Here is a 20,067-nt window from a genome sequence, read left to right as displayed (position 1 = left end):
GTACACTGAGCTGTTTTGGGCCCAAAATTCAACCATGTACCCTCAGTAAAAGCAAACACTAATCAAGGTATGAAATTTACAGTTTGTTCATGTAAACAAAAAGTACCCAATTACCATCGTTCAGTTGTGGGTTCAAACTCATCCTCTTAATAATATATATATATATATATATAAAAGTTTAAGTATCCAATTAATGTTCTCATTATAGAGGGTACTTCAATGGAATTTTCGGCTGACCACTTGACTACCCCCCGCCAGACCCCGATTATAATTGTAATACTGCTCTAATTTCAGGAGAAACTATTCCAGTTTATGCAGTGTAAGGTAATGTATAAGAATGAAGAATTCAGAAACAAATCTGAGATAACTCAATGCAACCCATTCATCATTTTAATCAATGAATATTCAAATTCGAAATGACAATCTTAAAAGAATCGGAAAAAACAAGCTAAGCTAGTTTACACTGATATTGTCAAATAATGCGATCACCTACTTAATAAGCCAAGAAATGTGAAAACTCATCAGAGTAAATAATAATTATTGAATGATTGAAAGAAAATAAAAGAAATGTGGCACAAGTTTTATTCAGAATACTAGTACCTATTCCAAGGAATTTATTAGATCTTTAAAATTAAAGACCAACCAATCAGCTTTTGCTGCTACAGCCTCTCGAAGTTGAACGCCTGCGTAGCAAATAAACAAGTCGGAACCTCCTGGTTTACGTGCCTGGATAAGGAAAAAAGATATATTGGATGAGACACTCTTGTATTGATGCATACCCAAAAGGACAGATAAAAGGAAGGTTATATTTCCTTTGTAAGCATTATATATTTGAGTCCCTTAGTTCGCAAAGTATTCAAGCAAACTTGACAAAAGGTGGGTACAATACATATATTACTTCTGAACTATAGCACTACTAATGTTATGGTCCATAAACTTCATTTGTGACGTAAAGTCCTCGTACTTTACATTATACTAACATTAAAGTCCAATTCAAAGAAAATCCATTTAGAAAAAATAACAAAATGATAACCTGGACAAGTTTGACTGCATCATTGACTCTTTTTATCCATGTCAATTTTCAACATAAATTATGGTTAAATAACTATTTCCACATAATCATTTCGTTAGTTTTTTAACGGAATTTCTTTGATTTGGACTTTAATGTTAGTATATTGTAAAGTTCAAGGACTTTATAATGTTTAGAGACCAAATGTTAGTAGCGCTATAGTTCAAGGGGTCATAGATGTACTTTACCCAATAAAAGGCAGTCTATATTTCTGTCATAACTTTGTGACTTGAAATTAACAAAATTTTAGCCTATGCCAATCCTTTCTTTTGCAATATATATGCAGATACATTGCCATAGGGAAAAAGAGCACAAAATTGAAGCATCAGAGTATCCCACAATTTGATAGCTTTTCACAATTTGAAAATTCAAGCGAAACAGTTTACCTCAAGATCAGTTGCACCATCCCCAATCATTACCATTGCCTTGTAGCCTTTAATCTGGTTTATCATTGGAAAATACTTAAGATGCACTCTTAGAAACCATATACAAAACACTAGCTATATGACCAAACCTTTCTTATTTGTTGTACTGCAGTTGCTTTTCCTCCACTCCTTGAAGTGGGCTCATTTGCATCAAAACCTATAAATTCTCCTGAACTTCCAAAGAGCAATTGGTTGGCAAATATATTTTCATTTGGAATCCCAAGGATTGATGCAACAGGCTGCAAAGAATTTGTTTGATTAATAATAACTACAGAAGGTCTATTTGTCAATACATAGAGAACTAAAGCAGAATCCACACTTCTGAGTTCAAAATTCAAATAATAAGGTAACAACTTCACTTGAATTACAACAAGCTTTTACCATTTGAAGGATGAATCACCAAGAGTTGTATGCTTCTTTTTTTAAATAAATAAAAATCTGTGAAGGCCGTTGAACAAAATTTTTCTTTCACTCTTCTATTATAAGCCTTAGGCAGCAAATATGAGATAATTCAGTTACAAATTTGTCTGAAAACTGTAACTACTAAATACCAAATTCTTCCTATTATACGGATCCCTAAATATTACACGATATCGTCATGTCAAGCTGAAATGATAGTATCAAACTATTTAACAAGACATGAACTAGTTTTAGATTGTCAATGTAAATCATGATTCATGTATGATCAACAAGTTACTATGAGCATTTCATTCTAAGTAAAAATGTTCCAACATGAGAAAAAAAAGAAATAGCACAGCTAAGCAATAATAAAAATGCAGAGCATACATTGATCATTTGACGAAAGCCTCCTGAGATCAAATAAACATTGGAATTCTTTGCTTTCAGCTTCTTGACTAGCTCGTCTATGCCAGGAGAAATCCTACATGATGAAAATAGAAAAAAAAGAAGACCCTTCAAACTTAGATTTAACTTAAATATGAGGTAATCAAATGCGTTCTCACATAATGTGGCCAAACAAAATGAAATAAATAACAGAATAAACTTCAATCATAGTTGGAATTAGGACATATGAACTTAGAGAGTATCTGCATACAATTAAACAAAACTTTGCAACTTCATCCAAATATGGTGCTGTATGAAGAGAATGGTTGATATCAGCAAGTATAATAACCATAACAAAGACGTGCAATGCAACAGATAGAGTATTCTAAGGTAGATATTGCATCATGAACTATTTTTTATCTTAACAAGACATCCGTAAAAAAAATATTGTATATTGCCTTTTCAATCAGACGTAACACAGAATTTTCCACAAACAAAACTAATGGAGAAGAGCACAAAATTCCCTGAAACTTGTATTCAGGAGAATTTTAGTCAAAATTGTTCTCGTCCGCTTGAACCATGAAACTGCATTTTCGGAGAATTTTCCCTAATTGGAACAGATATTGATGTCATCATGTCTTATTGGCTAAATGTGCATGTTATGCTTTGAACAACTGGAGCAAAATGTCCATAAATACAAGGTAACAGTTCAATTGGCTAGAAAAGTTAATTTTGATTAATTTGTCACCTGATACAAGTTTAGGGACAAACTGTACATGTGTCCAGAAATCTTACTGTTTATCCATGACCAGTGAAAATTCCCCAATATCAAGCCATAATTCCAAAATGACAAAGCATATTCAACTAAAAGGAAACATTTTGATTTTAACCACATGGAAATTTAAGAAGCAGAGCTCGTGTTTTTATTGATAAAAATGAGAGGGAAGCAGGGTAAAGGATTCAAGGAGTTGGTTTGTGTCAATCTGTTATTTTATTTTTTTACAGAAAAATATCCTCAATTATGAACAAGTGGTAGAAGGAAAGGACTAAGATTCTATTGTACTGTGATAATAAAAGATTTAGACAAGCAATTTTTTATCTCGAAATATAGCAAAAATGAATGTTCAAGTATTAATAAAACCCTTGCAACATTAAAACAAAAAAAATAAAGAAAGAAAAACTTAAGGCATTCTTAAAATTTTTAACGTACTTTGGAGGTCTCTTCTCAAGAAAATCTTGGACCTGAGAAAGAGAAGGTTTGAACAGAGAGAGTCTGGCTGCCAAGGCCTCTTCAAAAGGAACAGAACCACCCATTGCTCTGCGGTAAAAAAGGAAGAAAGAAAGAAAAACAACCAACAGTAAGATCAAATCTAATATGAGAAATAATGTAGGTCAAATCTAATATGAGAAATATTGCAGTCTTAACATTTTAATAAATGGCAAGGAAAACCAACTTAGCAGTCCATTCAGCAACAGCCTTTCCAGCTCCACAAAAGTCCGCAAGTTCATCAATGCCCTCATCTAGGCAGACTGTGCTATCCACATCAAAACATACAGCATCGGCACCTCTCCAAAGTTCAAGAACCTCTGCTGATTTAAAAAACCGATCAACAATTGCAGAGAATGGATATTAATTTGAGAATGTCAAGTTAAAAGTGTCTTAAGACAAAAGCTGAAAAACAATGCAGGTTGGCAAAATAGTGTCTCAAATATAGCTGTCTGCAACAAGTTTCATATGCCAATATATTTTGTAAACATTGGTCAGTTATAACTTATAAGTTATAACTAATTTTGTAATCTATAATTCCCCAGTCTTCAGTACTGTACTTGATTGCTCTATGGAAAATTTTCACTCTTTAGTCTTTAGATAATTTACATTTTACATTAATTTCAGTTACACCTAGTTTTTAGCCGCAACCTCGTTTTCTGCTTTTGTGTTCTACACTTCCAATTCCCTATGGCAGGTTTTCACCATCATAGTAGTCAAACATGATTTTCTTTGTTTATGTTTGTAGGAAAAGACCTACAGAGGATTGTCAACCTTCATTATTGCGTGCATTGGAAAAAAAAAAACAGAATTAAATTACAGAATGTAACTATACCACTTTCAGTATATAACAACAACAACAACAACAAAGCCTTAGTCCCGAAATGATTCGGGGTCGGCTAACATGAACCATATGATAATCCAGAGCTAATGTACACCGTACAGTGCTCAGAGTATGACATAATATTTCAACACTAAAGTTCACCCAATTCTTTCAGGACGGTCCAACACTTGCATTAATTCTCACATCAAGCTTTAGACCAAAAAATATTTAGCTGCACCCATTCAACACAAAAAAAGAGACCACTCTAGATTGATAATCCCTCAAGTTATGCAAAATGTTTAAGTGAAATTAGAATACCTGACAGTGAGCCTAACCTTTTGATGGAAATGTATTGTTAAAGTGACCTGATGTGGATGCTTCTAGAGGTTGTACAGAAGCAGTAACTGAGTTAAATAATCGTGGATGCTCCATGGATAGAATTGGTGATTTAGTCCAATTCCTTTTCAACGGCAGGGAAAATGCTGGAACAAAAAAAGAGCTGTATCTCCTATGAGTAGCATAAATTGGGTTAATTCGTGAATGCACCAATCCTTCCATCACAAATCTGCTGCCAATAAATGAACACAAAAAAAGTGTCAGCTTAAACTTGTAAAACAATTATCCTTCACTACTGCTGCAAATGCTTCATACAATCATTACAGTACCCCATTCTTATAGTCAGGCAATCAAGAGAATAAGCCCAGAAGAAAGGACATGAATGTCAGAAACATAGCCATTAGCTACAAAATTGAAATTATAAAAGCAGATCCTTTAAAAGCAACAGCATCCTGAACTAATTAGCAAAAACAAAGAGTAGCAGATCCAAAAGGAAAGAATTGCATAATCACTAAACAGAAACAGGTACCATCTGCTATGTAGGTGAAGCAAGACCGAAAATATTAAAAAGAAAACGAAGCCACATTACTTCAACATGGGGGTAAGCAGTTGGTCAGTTAAGTTCTTTTCAACCAAACTGATTAAGGATATGGTTTAGTTTAAATCAAACCAAATGTAGTCGGTTCGACTTGGTTCCGTTTGGGTAAAACTGGATGTACATCCCTTTGTTTTTGAAAATTGTGGTGAATTTGTAAGCAAGTGGGTTGGAGCCAAGGCTAGAGAGATAGCTCCTTGGGGTTATAAGCTTTGGTACTCAGGAAAGGATAAGGGTAGAAATGGAGTAGGTATTCTTATTGATAGGGAGTATATTGATGAGGTAGTAGCGGTGTCTAGGAAGAGCGATAGAATTATGAGTGTTAAGCTAGTGATAGGGGATGAGGTTGTGAATGTCATTAGTGCATATGCGCCACAAATAGGATTAGATGTGTCTATAAGACAAGCTTTTTGGGATGACTTAGAGGAAGTGGTGCAACAGGTTCCTAGGGATGAAAAAATGGTACTAGGGGGTGATCTCAATGGACACGTGGGTTCTAGGCGAGATGGGTTTGAGAGTGTTCATGGAGGGTATGGTTTTGGAGATAAGAATGAAGCAGGAAATGATATTTTGGATTTCGCATCAGCCTATGACTTGAGTATCATGAACACATGGTTTATGAAGAGAACATCCCACTTAGTGACTTATCGGAGTGGCGGTAATGCGAGCCAAATTGACTTCTTCTTAGTAAGGAGTGCTTGGAGAAAGAGTTATATTGATTGTAAGGTGATCCCTGGTGAGAGTACGACAACCCAACATAGAGTAGTGGTGCTAGATTTTCGAAGTAGGAAATGTATAAGAAAACAAACACCTCAAGTAGAGACTAAGATTAAGTGGTGGAAATTGCAAGGGGAGAATCAACAAAAATTTGTGGATGAGATGACCAAAAAAGATATTTGGACTTGCAATATGGATTCAGATATAGATTCAATATGGAATAAGATGGAGCATAGTATAAGGGAAGTAGCGAAGGAAGTTCTAGGGGAATCTAAAGGTAGCATGCCACCGAGTAAGGACACATCTTGGTGGACAGAAGAAGTACGACAAGCAGTAAAGAGTAAGAGAGAATCCTATAAACTATTGGGGAAATGTAGGAGTGACGAGAACTACGAAAAATACAAAGAGGCTAAAAGGGAAGTAAAGAAGGTCATACGAGATGCTAGAGCAAAGGTGAATCGGGATCTGTATACAAGATTGGATACGAAAGAAGGGGAAAGAGACATATATAGAATTGCTCGGATGAGAGATAGGAAGACGCGAGATCTCGGAAAAGTTAAATGTGTGAAGGATGTGGACCAGAAAGTCCTAGTTGGAGATAAGGATATCAAGGAACGATGGAGGTCCTATTTTGATGACTTATTTAATGGAGATCGCCAACAAGATGTTGGAGATATAAGTATCCATCACGATATGATAAATCATGAATGCCTGCGGAGAATTCAAAAGGGTGAAGTCAAAATGGCATTAAGTAAGATGAAGTTGAAGAAAGCAGTAGGACCTGATGGCATCCCTATTGAGATTTGGAGATGTTTGGGAGAAAGAGGAATCGAATGGTTGACGACGTTCTTCAACAAAATTTGGAGAAACAATAAGATGCCATCAGAATGGAGGAAAAGTACCTTAATCCCTTTGTATAAGAACAAAGGCGATGTCCAAGATTGTGCCAACTATCGGGGAATCAAATTAATGAGTCACACTATGAAACTTTGGGAGCGAGTGATTGAACAAAGGCTAAGGAGGACGGTGAAGATCTCGGAAAACCAGTTTGGCTTTATGCCGGGAAGATCAACTATGGAAGCCATCCATCTAATGAGACAATTAATGGAGCACTATCGAAATAAGAAGAAAGACTTGCATATGGTTTTCATTGACTTGGAGAAAGCATATGATAAGGTACCAAGGGAAGTACTTTGGTGGGCCTTGATAAGGAAAGGCATTTCGCGGAAATATATTGACATCATAAAGGACATGTATGAGGGAGTATGCACGAGTGTACGTACTAGTGTTGGGAAAACTGAAGAGTTTCCTATTACGATTGGAGTGCATCAAGGTTCCGCACTAAGCCCATTTCTTTTTGCCATCGTTATGGATGAACTAACAAGTTCACTTCAAGATGGTATACCATGGTGCATGCTGTTTGCAGATGATATTGTGTTGGTTGATGAGACGAAAGAAGGAGTGGAGATGAAGTTGGAACTATGGAGGCAAACTCTAGAATCTAGAGGCTTTAAGTTGAGTCGAAGTAAGACAGAATATTTGGAGTGTAAGTTTAGCGGCCGTAGGAGTAGGGAGGCAGGGACAATCACCCTAGATGGGAGAGTTGTTCAGGCCTCGGATTGCTTCCGGTATTTAGGATCTATTATCCAAACGGATGGAGAAGTAGATGGAGATGTTGCCCATAGGATTAAAGCTGGTTGGTCGAAGTGGAAGAGTGCTACGGGTTTCCTTTGTGATCCCGGCATGCCTAATAGATTGAAGGGAAAATTCTACCGGACGGCAATTAGACCAGCATTGTTATATGGTACGGAGTGTTGGGCAGTGAAACACTGCCACATCCATAAGATGTCGGTGGCGGAGATGCGTATGTTGAGATGGATGTGTGGTCACACGAGAAAGGACCGGGTGCGTAATGAAATAATTAGGACAAAAGTAGGGGTTACATCTATTGAGAATAAAATGAGAGAAAACCGACTAAGGTGGTTTGGCCATGTGAGACGTAGAGCGCTTGATGCGCCGGTTAGGAGAACCGAAGAGTGGCAAAGGGATGTAGTGGTGAGGGGTAGGGGAAGACCTAAGCAAACTTGGAGGAGGGTGATCGAGAGTGATATGAGTTTATTGGGAATTGAGGAAAATATGGTAGTGGATAGGACGGAGTGGAGGGAGCGAATCTGTGTCGCTGACACGACTTGATTTTCACGGTTTTATATGATGGTTCATGTTAGCCGACCCCGAATCATTTCGGAACTAAGGCTTTGTTGTTGTTGTTGTTGGTGAATTTGTAAGCAATCATGGTCAGATATATACCAACGTATCAGTATTTGATGGATTAACAAATTTGTAGAGTGAAGAGATTTGTCCTACAGACACCTATAAAATTGAAGCCTAGAATCAACACACTCTCATTTATGGGCACATTAGTTTGACTCACCAAAAGTGATAAAATGAAAATTGTGTTTCATACTATCAGAATTCAGAAGCTAACACTATCCACACCAAAATTTTATGAACAATGACGGTATCTCCAACCAACCACAATCTATTCTTTTCTTTTTTCAATCAAAATCTTTGCAAAATCATCAATGCATGAACCCACAGTACAGTAGTTAATTTCATGTTCATCAGTTCATGCACATCAACAAAATCACCACAAAAACTTCACAGACCAGATATAGCAGCTTAGTTCATCTACATCAACATAAATCATCATAAAAATTTCATCAATCACGACTCAGAAACTCACAAGATTGAAAGGCTCAGTAGGTCTCGATGGTGACAATGATAGGAGGAAGTTGGGGAAGGGGACGATGTAGTTTGAGGGAAAATAAATAGGCCAGAACTCAGATCTTCAAAACTGGGAACAATAGGAGATTTTACAAGGGATTAAAACGACAGTTCTACCTACATAAATGAGCAAATAAACAATCCACCGAAACACAACATACCTTGTTTTTTTCCAGAATTTCCAGTAAACCAAGCCATTATATTCCATAAAGAAATGCACCAAAGTAATTACAAAAATAATGAAAACAAGGAATGGAGGAAGCATATTTGACATATAAGAAACATGAACTCGTACACAGTGGCGGAACCAGGATCCCAGATGAACCAGGGCTCAAATATTTAATAACAAAATTTTCGTAACATCAATAAGAAAAATAACTATATCCAAAACTAATATCCAAAAGAAATAGGCATGCCGGAACTTGTACTAGCCTTGCTTGAATAACTAATATCCATAATACAATCTTAACTCAACTACATTTAGCAATTAGCATTAACATAAAAGTACTGAGTTATGGAAATGCACATCTAATTCGTTCCTTCTAGCTAGTACTAGTAATAATAATAAAAAAAAGTGAGTGATTCATTAATTTAATCAATTAGTGGAAATTATCATGAAGATTTTGATTGAGTTGAGCTGGTTTTGGAGTTTACTATCAAATCATGAGGAAAATTGCAAGTGAAAGGACGAGCTTGAAGATTATTGTACTTCGTGTGCTAGCCATGTGGGGTTTCAGCTTATGATCCTAACTTCTTTAATTGATCGCTTCTTTCTAATGCTTTTGGATTAGAGTTGTTATTGGAGCATATGAGCTGATTGTTAAATGATAAATTCATTAATCAAATGGGCCTGTAAGCAAATGGTTAAGAAAATAAAGCTGTTGTGGAAGATCTAAAAAGGCATGATGTATTCTCATAAATTCAAAGCAATGCATATGCTTCTGTTTTCTAATTTACTTTTCTGTTTCTCTTTTGTGTTCTGTATTGCATTATAGACTTATAGTTGAGTTTGGTTTAGGATTTTCTAACATTGAACAACAACCAATTAACAAATGCATTAAATTACTCCATGAAATTTAAGGAAAGTATTTAATCCCTCTTCCTCTAACTTCTATCATAAAACTATCAGAAAAATAGAGATTATATTTCATGTAATCTTCAGATCAGATCAGTCAATCAGATGATAGCATTGACGTTACCATCACCTGCAGAATTCAGAATCGCCTTACCTCAGTCGAAGGTGAGGAGCAGCGGCAGAGGTGACCGACCGACCGGTGAGGGCTGGGTCCTGGGAGCAGCGAGGAACGACAGTCTCCGATTTGAGATTTCTGAATTAGCGAAATCGAGGGAGATGGGATTGGGACCAAATTGGGTTGGTGAATATTTGTTCATCACTTGCCTTGCCGTTGGGTTGGTAGGATTTGAAAGTTGGAGCACTTGAAGTGAACCCAAGGAAGACCCGACCAAATGTTCCCGGGCGGGTTTGAATTCAGACTCGCATGCCTGTGCTTCTAATCCATCATGGTTTGGGCCTTTTGGCTTATTATTATTATTTTTTTTTGGGTAGGAAAGGAAAAGAAAAAAGAAAAAACACAACAAACGCTCAATCCGGGATCAGCCTAGGGAAACTGACTCCCACCATATCCTCCAAAATCAAAGAAGAGATGAAGCCCGGAGGAGAAGAAAAAGTAGAAAGACCCAACAACACAGAGTGCCCTTCCAACGCCAGACGATCCGCAACGCGGTTTTGCTCTCTAAAGATATGAGCAAACTCAATAAACTCAAAAGAAGACCATATCCTTATAATACTTCTAATGATGTTCAGATTATTTCGGCAAATAGCATTGCCTTCCGAAATCATTCTAACCGCTTCTTGGTTGTCCGATTCGACAAGAATCTTTTTCACCCCTAGATTCTTAGCAAGCTTTAGACCTGAAAAAATACCCCAAAGTTCTGCCGAAAAGGAAGAACCAATGCCCAAGTTCTGGGAGAAGCCAGAAACTCATCTACTACCATCATCTCTAAGGATACCTCCTGCGGCAATTCTCCCATCACTAAAACAAGACCCATCCGTGTTGAGCTTAACCACCCCTTCCCTTGGCCTACGCCAGCCTAAAAGACTAACCTCCTTCCTCTGAACAGCACTAACCAATGGGTCATCAGCAAAACTATCAACCATTTGGCTTATAATTCTAGAGGAAATTACATTAAAAATCAAGTTTGAATTTAATTCCACAGTTAACTCATCTCTCTATTTTTATTTTATCATTACTTAAAGTTTTTTAATAAATGTATCAGAAATTCATCTTTTTATTTTAATTTTGTCAAGTAGCAGTTACCGATTTTAAAACTAATGGGAAAATCGTATGGATTTATCATTTGTAATTAATACTATTTTACGCCAATAAATTGATGAATTTGATAAAGTTGGAAATTTTTTTCTATGCAAGAGACACTTGTAATACTTTCGCTAATATTTAATACTTATGTAACTAACCCATAATTCTATCCATGGGCAGAAAAATATTAAATAAAAAAAATTGTTGAAAAACATAATATTGTTTGGTATTTAATTACGATATCAAAAAAAAATTTGCGATAAATTTTAGCCAAGACGGACGGAGTTCAAGAACTATTTGGGTCTCTTTCTAATGAGAGCTTTTCTTTTTCCGAGATTTTTGAAAATCTCATGATCTTGTTTTTTGAAGGACTTCTGCAACCGCCATCCTCACTTGAAGATCATGAATCTCCAAGATTGTAGCACAGAACCTTTTTACATAATCCTTTAAGCTTTTTCTCTCCTTTTGTTTTATGGTCAAGAGATATGTTGCATCCTTCATTTTCCTAGTGTTAATAATGTAAGCATTTATGAATTTTTTTTCTAGCTGATGAAAGCTAGAGATTGAACCTTCTTTCAAACTGTTGAATCATATACAAGCATGATCTGCCAAAGTGAGTGAAAATGTTTGACACATTATGGCGTCTTCCCATCCATGTAATAACGTCGTAACTTCATAATTCTACATGTGGTCATATAAATCACCTTTCCCTGAATAAGTGGCTAGCACAGACATCTTGAACTTCTTGGGGAGAGGCTTATTCATGATTTCTTTGGTGAAAGGAACCTTTCTTACGGCTTGTTCTTCATTAGTGAAAACCAACTTTTTTTGTTCTAAGACTTCTTCAATCATTTTCTTTAAATCTACTGTCTCTATTGCATTGAACATCGATCCCTCTCCATTCATTCCCAGCTCTCGAATTTCCTTATGAGTACTTTCCATGAATTCATGGTATCTCACATTATTTATTTTCCCTTCTGCCATCCGTCGGGCTAGACATAGTTTACTATTGGCGGTTGTAAAAACTTCATATCTTTTTATGGTTTTGGCCCTTAGGACGCTCCAAATTATTACGATGAGGATATGACATTTCATTTTCCCTATCTTAGAAATTCAAACGAAACCAATGGTTAGAAAGTGCTTGTTGAATAAAGAGCATCAATTCTTCTAACTTGTTATTATTTTCGTCGAACTTCTTTTTTAAAGTTTCATATTTAGCTAGTGGAACGATAGGTAGAATAGTTCCTGATGTTCCATATTGGTTCTTAACTTGTTTTTCTTGATTCTCATGGTGTACGTTCCTTTTATCTAGATTACGAGATGCCTCAGAAGGTAGAACTTGAGATTATTTGGAGGCATTTTTTATCAAGAAAAGAAAACATGAAGAATGATGGCTTTTCGATTGCTTTTCCATAGACGACGCCAACTATTATAGCCTGAACTAAGCAATGAAATTTGTTAAAAGAAATTTGATCGTTGGAACCTTACAAATTCGGTGACGATTGAAATTCCTTAAGATTGGCGGTTGATGTTTTTGGATGTTCTTGATATATCTGTTACAGTGTGGGAAAACCCTTTGATGCTAAACTTAGTGGACGTAATAATTGCCTTACGTTTATATCTGAAAAACCAAATCTTGTAGCATTAAATGAACATCTATTTACAGAGGAGTAGGAGAAGGGTGTGCAAAGTGTGCTACAGCACAGGGCCCCCAAATTTAAAGGGGCCTAATCTTTTTATTATACAACTGTTAGCGTTATTTTGCGAATATGCTAATTTCAACCTTGTCACGTGTGGTTAGGGTGCGGGCGTGCCAGAGAAGATTACTTCTCAATTGAAATGGTTAAGTTTATGGAATTTGCGCGCCAAAACTTGAATTTTAAACGAAACGATTGGCGAGGGACGCAAGGATTGAAAAAGTCCCTCTTGGGTCTCTAGCGCCGTTATAGAAACTTTGCTAGATAAATTGTTTTATTTAAGCTAATGCGGGTAAATTGAAGACGAGCAAATAAAGGAATTTAAAGTGCGAAATTGACACGAAATTTGGTGAAAAATCGGTATTTTATTGATGTAAATCAAGGTTTGAATACATGTGTTTGAGGTAAGCATAAAATTAAAAATGAATTACAATGGAAGAACTTCTATACTAAACATATAGCTAATTCAATTGAAATGGAAGAACAAATCAAATACAATGAATTGAAATGCAATTAAAATAAATTGGAATTCAACAACAAACTCGGAGCCACAATAGCTATCTCGGATTGATGTTGAATTTTGGTGTCGGCCGGAAGTTCTTGGAGAGCTGCAACCGGTCGGGCCCGTACGGTATATGATCTTGGCAATAGCAAACGTTGGTAGGCAAATGGGGCAGATTTAAACTTTGACTTTGGGGAGCTTGGTTGGAGTGCTTAAGAACACGGAATTGGGCAAGTAAATAGTGTAAATTGAACTTCGGGAAGTCATGAACAACTTTCTATAAGGGATCGAAGGCTAAAACGAATTCTAAATGGACGGAATCTGGCCTTGAAAACAACTAGTCGAATCTGGGAAATTTTGGACAAAATGTCTAAAATGATTTGAGGTGCAAAGATCAGCTTGTAGATAGAGTTTCTGGGTACGGAATTGGGAAAGTAAATACACTAGATCGAACTTCAGAACGTTAGGAACAACTTTGTCGAAGGGATTGAAAGCAAAAAATGACTTTAAATGGACAGAATTGAGCTTTAAAAAAGGATGGACGAATCTGGAAAATTACTTTAGAAAGGAAATTCTAATTGAAAACTCGAACAGAGTAACGACTTAAAAACACTAATTTGAGTCGAGAAACTTGAAAAGAGGCTTTGGAACTTGAATTCAAGCTAAAGGAAGCTAAAAGAGGAATCGAAACTAAGAAAAACGAAGAACGAAAGGAAGAACTTTGAAGAACTTGAAAAACTAGGAGCTAAGAACTAAGAACTAAAAAGAGAGCATTGAGAGTAACCTTTTGAGAGGGGTTTGTATGTGTGTTGAGTGTGTCTTTTAGTGTAGGGGAGGGGGTCTATTTATAGTTTTTTTAAGTGGCGTTTTGGTAATTATTTAGTGGTATTAGGGTATTTTGGTCTTTTCACCATCAACTAACTCAACTAACTCCAACTAACTCTAACCAACTAACTTAACTTCCTCAACTGTCGTTGACTGCTTCCGGAAGAGACGATACGCTCCGCGTATATCCTACTACGCCCTGCGTGTTGTGGCTCCTGGGCCTTGTGCGTTTCATTGATGATTTTTACGCGTGGCGTCTCTGGTGTCACATCCCGCGTAAAGGAGTACGCCCTGCGTATCCGTGCTTCTGATCTTGGAACACTCTGCGGATGCGTCTTACGCATGACGTATTGGCAAGTACGTCCCGCGTAAGGAAGTACGCCCCACGTAAAGTGAAGGACGCGCTGCGTATTTGAGTTTCTGACGTTTGATTTCTCCGGACGCCTTGTTTACGCGCTGCGTATGGAGGACACGCCCCGCGTGGTGCCGGACTCTCTCATGGGTTGAAGATTAGTTTACACGTGTATTATTTCCTAGAAAATATAAACTATATCCTAAAAACATAACCCAAGCATCAAAATAATTATTTTATTTTTTGGGCCAACAACAACATTTAAGTAATTTTATTATTATTTATTATGTTCAAAATTAAGTGAACGTTACTTATTCAGGAAATATCTAAAGCCTAATAGTTTAAGAGTTTTAATGGGGTCTAATTATTATTATTATTATTATTATTATTATACAATATCTAATTAAATTATTTTTGTTATATTTATTATGTCAAACCATAAAGTTAAAGTATTTTTGTGTTTTATTTTGTAGAAACAGTATTGTTATGTGTGAATGTATTAATTTTTTCTAATTAATAAGGTCCAATTTTTTTCATTTAGCACAGAGCCCCGTAAATGTTTAAGACGGCCCTGTCTATTTATAACATTAGAAATATAATTAATTATCTTGATACGGGAAGTTACTAAGAATGAGGGTGGATGATTAATTACATATATAAATATTACAAGAGAATATAAATTATAGAGTTACAATGTTAAACGAATGAAGAGTTAGGATAGTTACATTTATGTAGGGTTCATTCCTGACACAATAATCTTTCTTAAAACAAACTTAATTTTCAGTGAACATTAGTAAAATTAACTGGAAAAATAAAAAGTATTTCCGTGCAAAATGTTTTGCTCAAACAAATGTACCTCAGTTTCCTAATTGCACAACTGAGGTCACCGTATAAAAGGCGCCTTGTTTAACTGACTTCGTGTTCGTTGATGTTCTGTTCTTATTCTCGTATCCAAACACGCTTTCTTCGTCCAGCTTCGTCTTCTTCAACCCTAACGATTTGAGGCATCCACCACACAAACCACCCTACCATATTCTTCAATGGCATCGGAAAAGCGATGCCACTACGAGGTGCTGGGCCTCTCTCAGGATTGTACACCTGATGAAATCCGCTCTGCTTATAAGAAATTAGCTCTCCAGCGCCATCCTGATAAGCTCATGCGATCCGGTTTAAGTCAAGCTGAAGCCACCGCTCAGTTCCAGGAACTTTCTCAAGCTTATGAGGTTCTCTCCGATTCTAAGGAGCGCGCCTGGTATGATTCTCACCGCTCGCAAATCCTCTTCTCTGATCCTAATTCTACCAATTCCGTCCCCGGCTCTGGTATTCCAAATTTGTTTTCTTTCTTCTCTAACACGGTCTATTCCGGTTATACGGATACCGGAAAGGGTTTCTATAAGGTGTTTTCTGATGTTTTTAATAAAATTTACGCCAATGAGATAAGTTTTTGTAAGAAATTAGGGTTACGGCTGGATAGCGTCAGGGAGGCTCCGGTTATGGGCAATTTGGACTGTCCATATGCCCAGGTCACGGCATTTTATAATTATTGGTTAAGTTTTTGTACGGTAATGGATTTTTGTTGGGTGGATCAGTATGATGTTATGGCTGGGCCGAATAGGAAATCCAGGAGGGTTATGGAGGATGAGAACATCAAATTGAGAAAGAAGGCTAAAAGGGAGTATAATGAAACGGTGAGGGGATTGGCAGATTTTGTGAAGAAGAGGGATAAGAGAGTGATTGATATGATGATTAAGAAGAATGCAGAGATAGAGAAGAAGAAGATAGAAGAGAGGGAGAGGAAGAAGAAGTTGGAAAGAGAGAGAATGGAGAGAGCCAGGGCTTATGAAGAGCCTGAGTGGGCAAGAGTAGATGAACAGGAAGTGGAGGAGATGGAGGAATTTGAGGAGGAAGAGAAGGACAAGAAGGAAAATGGAGGTAAAGAGTTGTATTGTGTTGTGTGTGGGAAAAAGTTTAAAAGTGAGAAGCAGTGGAAGAATCATGAGCAGTCAAAGAAGCACAAAGAGAAGGTGGCCGAGTTGAAGCAGTCCTTTGTGCACGAAGAAAAAGAGAGGAAAGAAGACACTGAGGGTGATGAAGAACAAATTGATGAAGAAATGGTCCACAATGTGAATGAGATGGAAGGGAGATTTAGAGAGGGTTGTACAATGACTGAGGAAGAGAATGATGTTGATAATCCATTAGACAATGAGGAAAATGGGTTCTTTGATGCTGAGGAAAGTGATGAGGTCAAAGAATTTGGTGTCGGAGATCAAAATGGCGATGAGGACGAAGATGGGGAAACTAGTGTGCTTGAAGCAATGTTAAGTGGGCACAAGGGTCGGAAAAGTCAGGGACCAAGGGATTCAAGTGATGACATTTCAATGGAAGCTCCTATTGAAAATGTGGAGAATGAGGTAGAAGTTATGGAATATAATAATAGGAAGAGTAGGAGGAGGAAAGGCAAGAAAGACAGGGGTAAGAATGATGGAGTCCCCACGAAGAGTGACTTTGATGAAAGGAGTCCAGATGATGAAACTAATGGGCATGATGAGCAACAAAGAGATGAGTCCCCTTCTCATCCTGTTTTAGATGGCAACGACAATGATCATTTAAGGAAGAATCAGAAGAACTCTTATCAACAAGTAGACAATAAAGGAGCTAAAAAGAAGGAATTGAATGTTAAATCAAAGAACTTGTCCAAAGGAAAGAAGGGAAAGGTATAGAACTTTATTCATTAACCTCTGCTCGCTCTTATCTACAAGTTTTTATGTGTATTAGTGAAGATATTGTCAAGATTTTAAAGTTATGACTGGATGCTGTACTAATGGTAATGATTTCTAATCCCAGCATCCCACTATTGTTTAACTTCAAACATTTGAATTCCAAATTGCTACTCGTATATGGATTTATGATTTATTTCTTTGGTTTAATTTTGGTCCAATATCTGATTCAAAGCTAATGTGCAAATGGAATTAAAATCTGGAGTAGGGTTATACTGTATTTATAGTTCTCTTAATTTCTATATGATGCATTATTATAGGGTTTTGCTTTTAGCATAAATTTGTTTGAAGTAAATATCTTGCACATCATTCTAAAGAGAGTTAGCTAGCTTTCTTCCATGTCAGCATGCTTATGAAAATGTATTTGAACAGGATGAATTTCCTTATTTTCTTTCCCCTTATTATGCGTGACACCAATCCTTAGAGTCACCCAACTGGACTAGGATATGTGGCTAGCGATGGATAATGCACTTTTATCTGGAATTTTATCCATCCAGTTTAAGTTAAAAGTGTTGAGGATGCAGCTTGAACCTAGCTAGATTAGTTGCATAAACATGACAGAGAATTGCCTTTCTGCTCAAAATAGTTATAAACTGCATTGATTGTGTTTATGTCAATGATGCCTTGTACTCTGTTGATAACTGTGGAAGGAAGAAGATAGGGGATAGGTTAGCCTGGTAAAGTTCTATTTTCTGTAGAAAATAGATAATATTGATAAGTATGACATCTTAAAAGTTGATTCAAGGAAGTAAAATGCTGTTACTCAACGTGTTTTCTGTGATTTCGAACTGTCAGCAGCTCCTCACGAGCTTTAAGAACTCTGCCTAGTTTTTGGTAGGCGCACTGAGAATGGCATGCACGTTCTTTGGCAAAGTTAGCTTTACTGATTCAGCTGGAGGAATGTTTTGTCCCTTCTTTATTGTTTGATGCTTGTAATCGGCTTTTGCCTGTTCCGTTTTAATGCAAAGTTTGTTTTCCTGAAAGAAATTAATATTGTGACCTTTGTTTAGCTTTCAAGATATCTATCACATATTGTTAATTATAGTTCCTTTTGCTTTCAAGATATTGCATATTGTTAAATTATCTTTTTCAGATGTCTATCTCCTGAACCATACTGCTAATTTTGTTCTTTTGTCTAATTACATGAGCTATCTATCTCCTGAACCAGGCAGCTTCAAAGAATTCTGGCAATCTGTGTGAGAGCTGTGGAGAAGAATTTGAATCTAGGTAATTTACAGCTTACCTCCGAATTTCATTTTCCTTCCTTTTTAAAAAATATCATCTTAGTCCTTCCATATTTGCAGGAACAAATTACATAAACATTTGAGTGACACTGGTCATGCTTCATTGAAACACAGATAAGGATATTTTTCTTGGATGAGCTATTAATACATTATTCATTATTGAAAAGCAAAATAAGAAGATTTATGGATACTGGCAGTATATACTACTGCCAATCAAGAGCAAGATACAGGTTCTGTTTCGGCACGGTGTTTGCGAGTATTAGAGGGTGAGATGGTAGAATTCTTGTTGCAAATTGCAACATTAGAAAATTTTGGAAGAGCAACTAAATTCTTTTTAGATGTTGTGGAAGTTGTGCGGGGGAGCTTATGCTATGCCTTGTAGATTATTAGATGATGTGCAGGGGCAAGCAGTTCATATTGTTAAAAGATATTTGCTTGGAAGCTTAATTATTTATATATTTACTGAGTAATTCGTCTGATTCAGTATGTATCTGTATGTAGGCAGGACTTGAGTTAGTCTGTGTTTCATCCTCTAAAAAGATTCACCATTTTCTTGTTGAGTTTGTGGGAAGAGATATAAGGTTCTAATTCTACTCAATATATTCAGAGGGAGGAGTGAGAAACTTTAACTGTGGTTACGTCTCGATCAAGATTGAAAAAAGCTTTTCCTTTTCTTGAGTATCTTCAATGAGGACTAAGGTTGGAGGTGGTAAAAGTACGCACGATCTTATTACACGATACGAAATCGAAATGCAATTTTAGTGTTGGGTTTAACTTAGTAGGTAATGTGTCATTTTTGGGATGACACGCAACTGATACACGATTTTTTGGATTGGGTTAGGGTTAATACGCTAACCCGAAAATGACACGAATATTTAAAATTATTGTTATATTCTTTCCTGTTTTTATATGTCACTTTATTAATAACAACAACAACAACAAAACCTTAGTCCCGAAATGATTCGGGGTCGGTTAACATGAACCATCATGTAAAACCGTGAAATCAAGTCGTGTCAGCGACACAAATTCGCTTCCTCCATTAATAAAAATAATAAAATTATAATTATTACTTGCAAATATGGTTCGAACCTCTTAAATTATTATAAATATGTTACATGACCCTTAACATGATATTAGTGGATTTTTTTATGGTAAGTATTGACACTTGACATAACTAATCTAAAAATGACATAATAAAATATTTAACAATTATATTTTTATCATTAATATATACGCATAATGAAATTGCATGTAACCCGAAAACACGATACGAAATCGATACTAACCTGAACAGATTAACACGATTGTGACACAAAAGGTTTTGGGTTGAGTTTGGATTTACTGTTTTTAATATGAACCCGAAATGACACGATACGAACACGACTCGAACACAATAACTAACGTTGGGTTACTTAATAAGGCCAGAGTTCTAATGACCCAATAGTTTACGAGAATTTACCTACTTAGAAATTTTAATACGAAAAAAAGTAGGAGAATTTACTCTAAAATGTCAGATTTAGAGTAGACATTTC

At 36.3% G+C, this 20,067-nt stretch overlaps 2 protein-coding genes across 8 annotated transcripts; one reads left to right on the top strand and one right to left on the bottom strand.

Moving 5' to 3' along the window:
• Positions 1–364: 364 nt before the first annotated feature.
• Positions 365–10,268, bottom strand: LOC136233162 (phosphoserine phosphatase, chloroplastic). 7 transcript variants are annotated; one of them, XM_066022799.1, is made up of 9 exons: positions 10,029–10,268; positions 8,759–8,869; positions 4,703–4,935; positions 3,732–3,867; positions 3,488–3,595; positions 2,281–2,374; positions 1,584–1,733; positions 1,456–1,509; positions 365–726 (listed from the first exon to the last, which is right to left on the bottom strand). In XM_066022799.1, exons 3-9 carry the CDS (start codon positions 4,923–4,925, stop codon positions 601–603), a joined length of 891 nt encoding a protein of 296 aa, XP_065878871.1. In that variant the 5' UTR covers positions 4,926–4,935; positions 8,759–8,869; positions 10,029–10,268; the 3' UTR covers positions 365–600. The 7 variants fall into 7 exon arrangements, with proteins under 7 accessions (XP_065878871.1, XP_065878877.1, XP_065878838.1 ...); XM_066022805.1 differs by having other exon boundaries at positions 4,703–4,932; XM_066022766.1 differs by lacking the exon at positions 10,029–10,268 and adding an exon at positions 8,961–9,022.
• Positions 10,269–15,348: 5,080 nt separating this feature from the next.
• On the top strand, positions 15,349–19,014 carry LOC136233152 (DNAJ protein JJJ1 homolog). The gene is made up of 3 exons (XM_066022754.1): positions 15,349–17,228; positions 18,460–18,518; positions 18,596–19,014. Exons 1-3 carry the CDS (start codon positions 15,555–15,557, stop codon positions 18,651–18,653), a joined length of 1,791 nt encoding a protein of 596 aa, XP_065878826.1. The 5' UTR covers positions 15,349–15,554; the 3' UTR covers positions 18,654–19,014.
• The last annotated feature ends 1,053 nt before the right edge of the window (positions 19,015–20,067 follow it).

This window comes from Euphorbia lathyris, chromosome 1 (assembly GCF_963576675.1).
Source record: "Euphorbia lathyris chromosome 1, ddEupLath1.1, whole genome shotgun sequence".
NCBI lineage: Eukaryota > Viridiplantae > Streptophyta > Magnoliopsida > Malpighiales > Euphorbiaceae > Euphorbia > Euphorbia lathyris.
Note: the sequence above shows the minus strand (reverse complement) of the source record. Positions and strands in the feature narration are given on the sequence as shown.

Bases quoted from the DNA above. Each gene is read 5' to 3' on its own strand.
- LOC136233162 (XM_066022766.1), bottom strand. From the start codon at position 9,007: ATGGAATATAATGGCTTGGTTTACTGGAAATTCTGGAAAAAAACAAG. The intron at 8,870-8,960 runs GTATGTTGTGTT...TATTGTTCCCAG, and splicing joins AAATTCTGGAAAAAAACAAG to TTTTGAAGATCTGAGTTCTG. The intron at 1,734-2,280 runs GTATGCTCTGCA...AATTCTTTGCAG, and splicing joins GCTTTCGTCAAATGATCAAT to CCTGTTGCATCAATCCTTGG.
- LOC136233152 (XM_066022754.1), top strand. From the start codon at position 15,555: ATGGCATCGGAAAAGCGATGCCACTACGAGGTGCTGGGCCTCTCTCAG. The intron at 17,229-18,459 runs GTATAGAACTTT...CTCCTGAACCAG, and splicing joins CCAAAGGAAAGAAGGGAAAG to GCAGCTTCAAAGAATTCTGG. The intron at 18,519-18,595 runs GTAATTTACAGC...CCATATTTGCAG, and splicing joins GGAGAAGAATTTGAATCTAG to GAACAAATTACATAAACATT.